Below are 14,071 nucleotides of genomic sequence, written 5' to 3'. Positions count from 1 at the left end.
GTGATCCCAAGGAAAAGGTGGGCAATTTGATTTAACATTGTGGCAATGAAATACTAGAGGGATGAATCCCTTTCCCCACCCCCTCCCGGATCAAACTACTTTCAGGGCGCTAACAAATTCTTTACCTACTGATGTGATTAATACTACTACTACTACTACTACTACCAAAAAGTATAGTCTAGAGCTATATAGATACTTAAATTGACCTAGATATCTAAATTGGTCTGCTAGTCACCTATCAGTGCCAATAATCCACACTGAACAACATATTTAAAGTTTGTTTTAAGTCTCATTGTGCACAAATAGGTTCATTTGGATCCGAACCATATGTGCCTTCAGGAATAAAACTCTGAAGCTCTTGATTACAAGGCAACAGCATTCCCAACCACTATGCCATCCTCACTAAACAACATACGTTGCAGTTTTGGTTGACTTCAATGGTGCATTTTAATTTCTCACAAGTTTCTTCCACCAACTCTTGTATTTTGAAGCCACTGTGTGTAATTTTATTCATTGCTTAGAAAAACAATTGCTAATGAAATATAAATTTTAATTGTGTAATAAGAGAAGGCAATATAAGATAAAACATACATACTTCAAAAAATTACACACAATAATTTTGTGTTATAAAACTTTTTAAATTCACATTAAATTAAATGAGCACCATATCTCCTTTGTTCACATGTTCTTTCCTTCAAACACCTTTCATATTAATACAATCTTCAATTAAACATGCACAGGTTCTTTCACTGGCCATAAGTGAAACATAGCAAAATGTAATGTTGAATTACACATGCAAATTAAAACAGCAAAGAATCCAATAAGTGTTTTCATATATGCATCACAAAATACAAATTTAAACAAACTTATTATGTACTTTGAACATGTTAACAACTTGTGAGGTTAAACTGAAAAGAAAAAAAAGTCAAAGTGTATTTGTCTGTGATTTTTATCTTTTGCCTAAACTTTGATATTGTAGTTTCTGGATCCTTTCTGGGAAGTGGGAGCAGAGGATAAGAAATTTAAAACATTAAAAGCTTAAATGGGAAGTGTCAGTCATATTTGGAATTAGCAGCAGCTCACTGAAGAGTGTTCTGTTGTAAATTGCCATGGGTAAGACTTTCTACTGGTGTACATAACATCTGATAATTGGACTAGTTCTTGCCAAAACATACTTAGGCTTGCTTCCTTTTTCGCCCTAGTAAAGGGAATTTTAAGGTAAAGTGCCCAAATACCATCCCCCTAAGCCAAATCTTCAATTCTGAAAATGTGTTTAAAGTTAAAAATAATACAACTGATTGAAGCAACTCAACTCCATACCTACTAGTGCTGCTGGTGTGATTCTACTAAATAAACCTTTCTTAACCAAAAAAGATAAATAATCAAAAGAACGTAAATTTTGATGTTTCAAAAAAGGTGTCCTAATTCCGTCCCCCCCTTTCCAGTTATTATCTACTCATTTATTTTAATGGGAAATTTGATTAAAACAGTGTTAAAATCTCTTGTAATAAATTTATTGAGATGAAAACATGTTTATACATTTTTATACTTAAGTTACATCTTTTTTACCCATTCAGACAAAAATCGCAAACAAAGTTTTTGACTTTGTTGAAGATGAACACATCTCGTGGTACCACTTGAAGCATTTTGAACACTTTGCCCATTTCTCTCCTCGCTTGTCTTGGGGAAAAATGCTTTCCACAAAGAGGACATGATGCATCTTCATCGCCTGAACTATCCCGTCATCGGTGGGCACCAGTGGAACTTGTGTTTCTTCCTCAGACTCGCTTGAACTTGAGTCATATTTCTTTGTTCTCTTTTTGGGAGGTTTTGTCAATGATGTTCCAAGCTGATCTTTATCTTCAATGATGAGGCGTTTCTTGGCCTTTGATTGGAATTGTTTCTTCTGATGCTCTTCCGCCATTTGTTTCTTCTCCATAGAGGCTTTTAGAGACATCTTATGTGAACTTCCTGTTACCAAGAATGAGGTCCTGGCTCTAGAAGATGTGGAAGGCTGGATTACTGGAACTTCCTGGATGTCTCTTGGACTGACCACCTGAGGTGGAGCTGGAGCATTCTGGTTGTTATCATTCCCTCCATTGTCAGTCACCTCTGGCTCTTCAAGTTGTCTAGCTCTGAAGTCATGCTCTTGACAGACATCAGGATCAAATGGATGAATTCCAGTTTTCCTAAATCCATTGACTTCAGTTTCAAGAGTGGTAGCACGAAGGTACACTTCACAGAACAAACTGGATACTTGTAGTTTCCTCACAATTCTTTTTGGGTTAGAGGCCAACCATTGCTCTATGGCCTTTGCGTATAGAGTTTTCAGAGGAAACATGAATGCTACATCCAAAGGCTTGCCTGTTGAGTGACAGGGTGGCTACTCTAGGACCATGATAAAATTCAAGTATAATTCCCGGTTTTCAAGGCAAACTTTCTAAAAATTCAAGTAGATGTATTCTCTATTTCAACCTTACGTATTAACGCCTCTCAACATCCACATACAAATATCTTCATAATGTAAAGGGTCTATGTGATTCCAACATCCAAAAATTATAATTCAATTAAACGATATACATAATATAATTAAAATATTTAATTTAAGGTGCTGAGTTTCTATTTACAATCACAGGCGCAACCACGAATTTTTGTCTGAGAAGGCGGGATAAACATACTAATACTAATAATAATAATAATAATAATGTTAATAATAATATTATTATAACATTACTATTATTATTATTATTATTATTATTGATTTGTTTTATTGTACTTCGCTTCTTGTGCAACATTTGGCTAATTTGCGAAAATGGGGATGAGTGATATGATGAAATTGATGAATGGACAGTCACAAACATCCATGCCCAAGCCAGGATTCGAACCCGCCGGGACCAACATTGTTGTTATTATTATTCTTAGTAGTAGTAGTAGTAGTAGTATCAAAGACGTTAATATTCTCGTAAATTATGCAAAAGGGGGTAGAAGTTGGTGCTAAAGCATTTGTGTTCGAACAAATGATTTAAATTATTTTTTCTTGTCACGGCACAGTAGTTCGGATCCCACTTCAAACTGTAGGTCCAGTTCCGATTAGCCTTTCTGTGCATAAAGTGGACTTAAAACCACAAATCAATCAATCAATTAGACAACATGTTTCATTTAGATAGTTCGGCGCTTAGGGCCGACTCCCGCCGCCTCCTAGCTATGGTTATAAACTTGATAAGACTAAGAAAAGGAGGAATTGCGAGTGAAGCAAGCAAGAAAATTTTATGAAAATAATTTTTATTTGCATAAAATGTGAATAGGATTTGGATTAGAAAAAGTTGTAATTTTTCATGTCTACGGAGAAAAATTCAAGTAGAATTCACGCATAATTCCTGGAATTCAAGGAATTCCCAGTGAGTAGCCACCCTGAGTGAGGAGGAAGGCACGTGTCCCCTCAGATTCCCCCCACTGGTGTCATTCTTAAATTTGTTATTTTCTTCAAACAACTTTATGTTTAATACATACTTTTTATTAATTAGCATTAACTTTCTTTTCAAGAATAAGGCATAGAAGTGTTAAACACATTATAAAAAGGTCGACAAGTGTTCATACGTCAATCGAAACTAGTCTAAGTGGTCAGGAAAAAAATAAAATATATCACAAGAAAGATACATAATGGGGGTCCTAAATCCATCCCCGGGACAGATTTGAGAATCTCAAAGGGGACGGAATTAGGACTACAGTTTATAACATCAATGGCAACTGCTCCTCACCATACGACTACAGCTACATGGTTGCGACAACTGGAACGCAATATTCAAATACTAATCTATAATTATCAATCGGTAAATGCTGAAAACTTACCGTGAGGCGTCAATATAACTGTTTCAAGTTGATTTCACACTGTAGGAAGCTTTCAAACAAACTATTTTTGAAAAATTAAAGTGTGAATGAGCAGAACAAACCAACTACGTCACTGCCAGTAGGCAACCAAATGGTTCTGAAGATTTTCCTGTTGCTCTTGCAAGATGGCAGCACATTCCATGGAAGTTAAAGAGGAGGGGCGAATTCAGGGCAGGGGATGGATTATGGGCACTTTACCTTACTCACAATCCACAAAGCAGAGCATTTTCATCAGTGTTTTGTCAAATCCCTTTATTATTAACCATACATGGAGTTAATTTTAATGCTTTAAATTCATTAAATATCCTTGACGAAGGTTCTGTCAATGGGACCAAAACGTCAAGGTTTAGAACTAAGACAAAAACCATATGTAAGTATGCTTTGACTTAACTTTTAATCATAGAACAATTATTATGTAAACATTCAGGAAAAAGGTTAAACTGCATTCTTTGTTCATAGTTATTAAGATAAAAGCTATGTGAATACAACTGATATTCATTACATCCTCTATGGCTTGCTTTTCTAGTATCATAGTATATTCTTGTATATTGCTATTATGAAATTGCCAGATACCATATTGTTGCATATTTTTTCATTACTCAGCAGAGGGAAGGGAATGTTTCTCCAGAACAAGAACATATAATTACATGAAATATAATTTAAACTGTTAAATGTTAATGCACTTTAAAACAACAATTGATAATATTCAAACTTTTTACTGTAACCTTTTATAATATATAAATAGTAATTGTAAAAAATGGTGCATATACATATACATTATTTTCAATAGTTGAATTATTACCAAAGCTTCAGAAGGATCTACTTCAGTTAGAGTTGCATTTCCAACTGTCGACAATACAAATGCTGCATGAAGTTCCTCAGGGTATTTGGGTATGTCATTTATGTACTGTGCTTCTCCTGTGAATACATTTTTGGAAAAGGTGTGAAATATTTCTGTAAACCATTGAAACAATTACACATCAAATCACTATAGATTTCTTGCAATATCCCTATATTAGTATGCATTGGGTCGTACCATAAATCTTGGATGAAGGAAGCTACACACTGTATACACTTCATGCTCTAGACCTCAACAAACTTTTATGACAAATTACAAAATATTATTTCCTTTTTTAAAAAAAAATTTGAAAGAGTAAAAATTTTTGGTACTTTAATGATTCCTAAAATGCCAGTATATTCTAATCCACAGTTGTAGAGGCTAATTTTGCCATCATTATTGGGGAGCTACTGGAAGAAATAGTAATGGACTCCATTTTACAAAGCATTGTAACAGTGGTGATGGAAATTATGTAGTGAAGGTCTTGCCCCTCAAAGGACTGTTGTGCCATAGATATTTTAGAAGCATTTGAATTCTATTATTGTGTTTTAGACAATCCAATTTTCTGATAAATAAATACAAGGAAGGTTCTATCAATGCGATGAAGCAACAGCACAAGAAAAAATATGCTGCTTGAATCTGTTGAAGAGGGTTTGCAAGTGTGTTGCAGATTTGTATCTGAAAAGACAAGGATACAGCAAAATGAAGTAAGGATAACAAATTTCATGATTTGAAGACTGTGAAAGAGTCAAATACATCGCATATTCTGACACATTTTCTATAGAATACATCAGTTTTATCTGGAGAATTTGAATTAAAAAACAGGTAATCATGCAATCTATTTTTTTTTAAAGTTTCCAAGGGGTCAAAGTTTGACCTGTATCTGAATCGTGCATATCGTTAGAAAGGTTATTTTGAATAAAATAAAGAAATAAGGTAGAAAACAAATGCAATTATATATGGCTTCATGGTTCATTCTGAATACCTCAGAGAAAGTACAAATGTTCCACAGAAAAAAAAATTAAACAGAGAGCCTTATTAACTGCTCACATCAACATGCATATGCCTGTACTTTGAGATTATATTTTGGATGTAAAATTTAAATAGAATGGAAGTAACATCTGTTACACAGTACATTTAGTAGTTAGTTTTCCCTAGGTTATTTTCTCTTACCTGAACACTGAACTTGTGCTTCTACTTTTAATATGGGTTTATTCAAGGGCCATTCTTCTTTGTCTGTCTCAAAAGTTTGTTTTCCAAATGAAAGTGGTCTTACAAGTTCTTCTCCTCCACTTCTAAGTGATGCACTGACAACAGGTTGAACAACATGCAATACAAACTGCAATACAACAAAATTTAAATAAGTTTAATATGTTATAAAACTATGTAACGTGATACATATGCAAATATAGAGGGTCCATTCATAACCAAGAAATTTATGAAACAATGAACTATGATAGTGTATATTTTTATTTATTGTAATATCATGAATTATTATATTACTGGGCCAATACAACAAACAGATACCTGAACAATTGATATTGTTTTTTTTTCTTATTTTGATTTAGTTGGTGTTTTAAGTCCACTTTATGCACAGTAAGGCTAATTGGGACTGGACCTACAGTTTAAAGTGGGATCCGAACCACTATGTGCCTCCACCAGGTATCGAACAATTGTATTGTTGTATTGATACTTGAGCAATGTAGCAATTCAAAGTTAACATGGAATAATTATATATTACAATTTATAACATCACAACCATGTCATATCAATCAACTAGAGTTCTATCTAGTAATATTCTAAAGATAATGAACATATTAAAATCACAGCATCCAATATTTTCTACACAATTTGGCTCAGAATTAAAGAAAATTGTGTATTTTGCATAATTCCCTGGACATGTGTAATCTGTAAAAAAATGTACAAACTCATGCCTCAATGACATCTAGATTCCAGAAAAGCCTTTATCTGTAATTAAATTCAAATTAATAATGTAAATGAATCACTTTAAATTATCTTATAATTGCAGAAATATTGTTCAGTAATCAATTACTTAACTTATAATCTATGTTTCTTCAATCATTATATCTACCATATCTACCACAGTGTAGACCAGTGTAGGATCAGGAAGGATTACTTCAGAAGTACAACTTCAGGTTTCTTGAGTGAAAATTCTAAATCGAATATGTATCATTGTTATTAATGAAAAGTTTAATTTGCATAATGAACAATCAAAATAAAGTTAATCCACCTGATAAAAAATTTTCATGTAAACAGCAAGGATGTATTCAGAGGGAGGGGGAAGGGGTCTGGACCCTTCCAAAATACTTAGGAAGTACTTAAACATGCAAAATTCTTCTTAATCATTTGTTGTACAGTCAAGGGTTACCAGTATTTATTTCCATCAAATTTACAGGAAGGTAAGGATCATACAGCTTTGTATTGACAGTGCCTGTGAATGTTTTATACAAATAATACACACAAAAATAATAATCAGAAAATTTACTCATGAGCTGGGCCTAGTACCTATTCATTCAATAAATAATATATTTATAATTTTTTTGAAAATTTCCTTGCCAGGATAGTTGCATTTATACAATTTTGACACTCTTTAATAGACATAAGCTAGATAATGAATACGTCTTAATCAATAACTCATTTCTAAATGATGATAAACTAATTTGTTTAATTCATTATTAATAATAGACTCACTGATCTCATCAACCAATTAATTATAAACATTATTATTATCACAATGTTTTGGATCCCTCCTGAAATGTGTATATTTCTAGATACATGCCTGGAAAACAAGAAACTAATCAACTTAAATTTTATGACTAATGTTAAGACTCAATAATATATTGTGTAACGATTATAAACCCGTGGCTATTACTAAAACATGGGTCAACGACAAACACACTAATGCTGAAATATTTGACGATTGTTACAATGTGTTTAGAAGCGATAGAAGTGCTTGTAACTCAGGGAAAAATTTGGGTGGGGGTGTGCTCTTGGCTGTTCACAAGCAATACACAGCAACGCTTATACGCAAGTACAATGAAAATCCTGACATTGATTCTGTGATTCAGGGACTGTAGTTTATATCACTCCATGCTGCAATAGTAATTCGTATAATTTATTCTATGCTTTTATTGAAAGACATTGTGGACCCACGCATAACATTCTCCTTACATGTGATTTTAACATTCCCTGCATAACAAACAATAATTACAATCTTACTGAGTCAACTCCCGTTCGTAGCGACCTGTATAATTTTATGTGTTTCCATCAATTTCGTAGTATAAACGATATTCAAAATAGCAAAATTGAACTCGCGACCCTTAATTTCTAGGAAAAAGATATCTGAGGCGTCAGTACTTTACCAATACTCTACAACTTTGCTTGTAGCAAATGCCTTGAAATGTATTGATGACTGCGCAAACTACACTTTTCTATCTGACGAACACATTTTCACTGGAAATTGCGAGAATTGTTACTTTTCGCTCATTGGACAGTACTTTGCAAAGGTGTTGTTATACAATTTGCATAACCTATTCTAAATTATGCCCTTTTGTGTTCAAACTTGACAGCGATTTCGTCCAGGTGGACCACGAGCGAGTGCAGTGTTTCCAACCTCACAACAGTTTCTCTGATCCCAATTTTAACATGCCAAATCGCAACTATTCTCTAAAATTATACCTCATACTTGAGTTTTCCATTTTGTTCTCTATTAATATGTTGGGCGAATATAGTTTCTGACTTCTTGTTATAAACAAGACTGTAAATCATTTACCATGGAGTTTCTCGCCTAGTAGAGGGATCTGCAGTAGAGTTGGCTACTCTCAGCTGGTTCTCCAGATCTATGTTGCCAAATTAACGATTTCTGGACTTAGAAATCTTTCAAGGTGGTCAAGTAACATTTGGAGAAGTGTACCTAATAAACAGGCAACAATATGTCACCTACAATAGCTCCTCATCCAATTAATTTTTGGTGAGCTCGGGGTTCCCTCAGGGATCCAATATAGGGCCTCTTCTATTTTTGTTATTAATTAATGATTTACCCGAACATCTGATTGATTCTTGTAAACTCTTTTTTGCAGACGATTTCAAGTTCTATAAAAGAATAACAAGTGCAGATGATTGTGCCTCCTTACAACGCGACATAAGTAGGTTGAGTGCATGGTGCTCATATAACAAACTTTCCCTGATTGTTAAAAAAAATGCTTCTCTGTAACATACACCATGCAAAAGACAACTATAGATTATCAGTATAAAATAAATAATGTTAACCTTAAAAAAGCGGAAAAGGCAAGAGATCTAGGAATACTTTCTGATTCTAAATTAACGTTCGCCTATCATCTGGAAAAAGTAATAAGCGAAGCCTACAAGCTTGTTGGATTTATTATTCGCATGGGCAGGGGCTTCAGAAGTACACAAATACTAAAAATATTGTATTATTCTCTAGTGCATACAAAAGTCGAATTTGGCTCTGTTATATGGAACACGGAAGTTCAAAAACATACCACAAATTTATAATGTGTACGGTCAAAATTATTGCAATACATGAAATTCAAACTGGAAGGCGAATACCCCAGGTTTGAATAATATATACTAAATAAATAGAGCAATACCATATGGACAGTCTTGAACGCAGAAGGATGGCCCGAGAACTTATGATACTTCGGAAAATTTTTAACGGCAAACTTTGATCTTCTCTGTGGCTTTCTCAATTCAAAATACGTATTCTGAAAATTAAAACACGACCCAAGTATGGAACCTTCTATTTGAGCAAAGCGCGAACAAATATCATGAAAAGGTCACCTATTTGGAGAATGAGTGTGATCTACAATGCTATAGAGAAAGAGAATAAAAGCATTGATTTGTTCGCAATGTCATATTCACAATTCAAGAAAACAGTTATGAATACATTGGCTAGAAAAGCAGATGGAAATATGTTATAAAACTCTACAGTATTGTTATTCTATGTATTGTATAAGAAATTGTACTACTATAATTTAAACTCTGTAAATTGGTGTAAACCTGTTGAGTTCAATAATAAATAAACAAGATCTCAATTAAATTACATTTTGGGCAGAACACACACACACACACCATCAGACACACACACACACACACACACTTTTTTTAAAAATGTAACATATGTAAATTCAATCACCAATAAGAGAAACAAATGCATAAAAGAAACTTTTGGGTGGTTAGACTAATTACAATTATGGCATGACTAAGGAAGGTTGTTCACAATGATCGAGAGTCAGAACAAATTTCATTACCTTGTAGAAAAGTGATGATACAAGCTTTTTCCTGTATTGTGGAGAACCATTGAGAGGAAGCTCTACAGGTTGCACTTCCTTCTCCAATTGAGCCAGAGCACCTTTTAGAGTTTCTTCTTTTGAGAGCTCTTTTCCCACAAGAAATGCTTCAGTTTTGGTTGCATGAATCTGACACAAAATAAATAAATGTAATTTTTTTGAATTGCCAAAAATATTCCAGATAATTAAATCTTGTTTGTTACATTAGAATATTGAATGAATCTCTTTTTTTTGCTTGCATGGAAGTTACGTACAGTTAAAACTAGGGATGAGTATGTCAGAAGTGAATTAAATTTATTTTTACATGTCCAACACAGAGACTTAATTTACGTTAAAAATTAAACAGCATTCTTTCTTTACATCATTGTATTAGATTAGATTATTACCTTTCCTCTAACTAAACGAAATTAATGCATGTCACTTTCAACAAAACTTAGCCAACCTCAACTGTTATATCTTCCAAGTTGTAATGATTGCTCATCAAACTATTCTCGATTGATTCAATGGAAAATTTTGGTTGTATCAGCACTGAGGCTATTTGCACACATCACACTAGACAGGGTCCTTACCATAAATAAAATCAACTTATATCTCTGAGAACTAAAAGCTCCTTACCTAGTTAAATAGTTAAAAGCTGAGGCTGTAAAGGGACACTCCGCATACATTAATTGATTGATTGATTGATTTGGTGTTTTAAGTCCACTTTATTAACAGTAAGGCTAATCAGGACTGGACCTACAGTTTAAAGTGAGATCAGAACCACTATGTGCCTCCACTGGGTATCAAACCCGGGACCCCTTGATTACAAGGCAACGATGCTACCACTGTGCCAGTGGGGAGGCTCTGACACTCAGCACACATAAGGACAAACACAGGACAACACACAGTCCGGCAGAGGATTATACTGATGGTAGAATCAGATTCCAGAGCCTCTTTGGCCTACAACATGGAATTGATGTTTCCCTTTGGGTGTCATCATAGATGTTCCACCCCTTACACCCCAGATTCAAACTATTGTTTTAGTTATGTGTCAGCTTGGTAAGAATTATTTCTTTGCAACTGTTGGTTACACACTTTCAGTAGAATCTCGAGTAAAAGCTGAATCACTCAGAACTGGATTTCCAGTAGGAATGCCCTAGTTGGTGCTGGACTTGCTACCTTGCTGGAAATGATGGCTGCCAGGTTGGCTGCTAGACTCGTATTGATGACTAGACTCTTTTTTAATTGCAACTGGTTCCTGTGCTAGATTCCGTGGAACAGCCAATCAGAGCGAATGTTTGGTCATGTGAATATAAAAAGCTTGTTGAGTAAACATTGATTACCATATTTTCTTTCAAGTCATTTTCTAGTCATTTAATTTCTAGTGTAGTCATTTAATTTTAATAACAGCAGTAGCTTTCTTCTACAACATTATTCAAATTGCTCATCCACCTTTTTAGCTTCTCTGCCCTGTGCAATGTTTTGTGGGAACAAAAATACCAACAAGTATGGTAACAAGTAACATGTGAGTGAAAAACTAGCAGATGAGCCAGTAGCATGCAACTAGCCCAAGTCCAAATGGATAATCCAGCAGGAAATTGAGCCTCATGAGATTCAAGCATTAGTTTGTCACTTAACTATAATATCTGTTTTTCATATGAGAACAAGAAAACAACCTTTGAAATACTTACAAAATCGGCACTTATGGCTCCATAAACAATGTTAATGTTCTTTATCTTGTAGTTTGAATTATTATCTACATTTGCAAAGAATCCTGCATTCATATAAGAAGCCGCGTTTTGCCATGTTCTTGCAATCTGAAATACAAATTAATAGAGTCCTTTTTTATTATATTATAATGTGGTAGAAGCAAGAATATTTTTTGGCTTATCACCCTGTGTAGGTGCGAGAGATATGGTCTATAACCAATGATATTAAAATAAATATAAGAAGTCTGGAATTCTCAGTCTGAAACACAGGTGTCCTGTATAATTATACAAAGTAGTGTGTTAATTAATATCTGTCACTGAGCTACATGTGGAAGAATGAGTCTAATAATGAAAACATCTGCTTTATGATAGTACTTTAAAATTAGGCTTGGCCCTAGTTTGGTGGGGGCATGCGGCATACAATATGTGCAGGTCCTGTAACCAAAATTGTTCAGAGGTCTGAAAAAATCAGAGATTTTTGTCCCTTAGTATGAAGTACAGGTATCCATTATAATCACATCATAAATATTATTACAATTAATAAACCATTAATTTATACATGTATTTTGTATTATTACCTAAGAGCAATGAGCAGAACATGTAGAAGATTAAAACCAAGAATTATGGGAGGCTAATAACAATCGCTAAATAAGTGCTTCTTTTCATTTCTGGTGCACCACTTGTGCAACATTCATTATATTTAACTACAAAACTAGATGTTTAATCATATCCAATATCATTCAAAATCAATCATTGAATTTTTACACTGCAGTGAATTTACATTGTATCATGTAAAATAATATTCTCTCTTTATGACTTCACTTTATAATTGAACAAATAGTGAATATGAAGGATCAGGGAGAGAAAAGAAACAAGTAAGTCAACACTCGTCAAACTCCAGAAAAATTAAATCATTTCTATAAAAATGATGGTTACACTTACTCTGTATAATTTCAGAATATGCTCCTCAGTAACAGGTGGAAATGTAACATTAAGTATAACTTTTCCTTCCATGTTAGTGTTGAGGAATTCTGGTAAACTTATTTCTTTTGTGCTCTTGTCAGTAAAACCTGTAAATTAATACGTGTAAACATGAATTAAATTCTTAGTAGAGTGTGTGAGTTACCAACACCTCAGCTCTGTGAATCTTATTTTTCTTGTATCTCTAAGTTACATATCTTCTGTGCATGATTCAAGGCAAATTCAAATGTGTGTGTGCAGGTGAAAATTGTGCCCCTTGATTTGCTGTTCTAAAAACATGTTATAGACAAAACCAATTATGCAATATCCTGCACAGGAGAGAAGATACTACTGCACCTTAATAATAATAATAATAATAATAATAATAATAATAATTTATTTATAGTACTGAGAACAGTTAAAAAGAAACCTTATGCAGCACTATGTCACAAACAGTAATATCAAAGGATTATCTCATAATGGTTTTTACAGCAAATCACATCCTAAACCTAAATATAATATTTTAAGGGAAGTCATAATTAAAATCATCGATTAATATTTTTATAAATTCACCACCATTTTTCAATTTTAGAGACAATAATGAATTATTTCTTGTTTTATATTTTGGAACATTATATAGTATTGTATTTATAAAGTATTCACTATCAATCCTATTTGACAAAATGTTTTGTATCAATACATTAATTTTATCTTTCCTTCTTGAGCTGAAGGTTGTTAAATTAAGTATCTCCAACCACTCCATATAATTTAATGATATGTAACTTTTCTTCATTTTCATACAAAGTAACCTAATAAATAATTTCTGAATTGATTCAATTTTTTCTGTGAGACTATTTGCTGCTACATTCCATAATTCACTTCCATATTCCACTAATGGTCGAACCAAAACTAAAAATAGGAATCTAAAAGTTTCCATTCTATTAAAGGAAATCCAATTAAAAAATATGAAACCTAAAAATATTTTTAGCTTTTTCCAAACTTCAATTATATGTTCATCAAATAGCAATTTAGAATCTATGATTATGCCAAGATCCTTATGACTAGAACAAATAGAAATCTTATTAGATTTTATAACATATTGAGAAACAATACAATTTGTTTTTCTCGAACATCTCAATAGTTTGTATTTAGCAAAATTAATATGCATAACATTTATGTCATACCATTGTAATAATAATAATAATAATAATCTGCATTGTGCATATACCCATGCTTTACATGGGTTTGGGTATCAATGGAATAATGTACTATTGCTATTTTATCTTGACTAGTTAAATTGATGATTTGATCTCAAATGAAAGTAAAACAATTCAATTCAATTAATCAAAGTGTTGAAGTTGTCAATT

The 14,071-nt window shown here is 33.2% G+C and overlaps 1 protein-coding gene across 2 annotated transcripts in view; it reads right to left on the bottom strand.

The window, feature by feature from the left end:
- LOC145983962 (uncharacterized) overlaps positions 1-14,071 on the bottom strand; it is a 182,869-nt gene that overhangs the window by 67,485 nt on the left and 101,313 nt on the right. For both annotated transcript variants that reach the window (XM_083117184.1, XM_083117183.1), the window contains exons 9-13: positions 12,687-12,814; positions 11,727-11,852; positions 10,018-10,185; positions 5,900-6,065; positions 4,691-4,806 (exon numbers count right to left, since the gene is read on the bottom strand). In XM_083117184.1, the coding sequence (XP_082973310.1) occupies positions 4,691-4,806; positions 5,900-6,065; positions 10,018-10,185; positions 11,727-11,852; positions 12,687-12,814 (704 nt within the window). The remainder of the gene's footprint in view (positions 1-4,690; positions 4,807-5,899; positions 6,066-10,017; positions 10,186-11,726; positions 11,853-12,686; positions 12,815-14,071) is intronic.

The sequence above is a fragment of the Lepisma saccharinum genome, chromosome 2 (genome assembly GCF_977018435.1).
Source record: "Lepisma saccharinum chromosome 2, izLepSacc3.1, whole genome shotgun sequence".
Taxonomy (NCBI): domain Eukaryota; kingdom Metazoa; phylum Arthropoda; class Insecta; order Zygentoma; family Lepismatidae; genus Lepisma; species Lepisma saccharinum.
The sequence above is the reverse complement of the archived record's forward strand: the minus strand, read 5'-3'. Positions and strand labels throughout refer to the sequence as shown.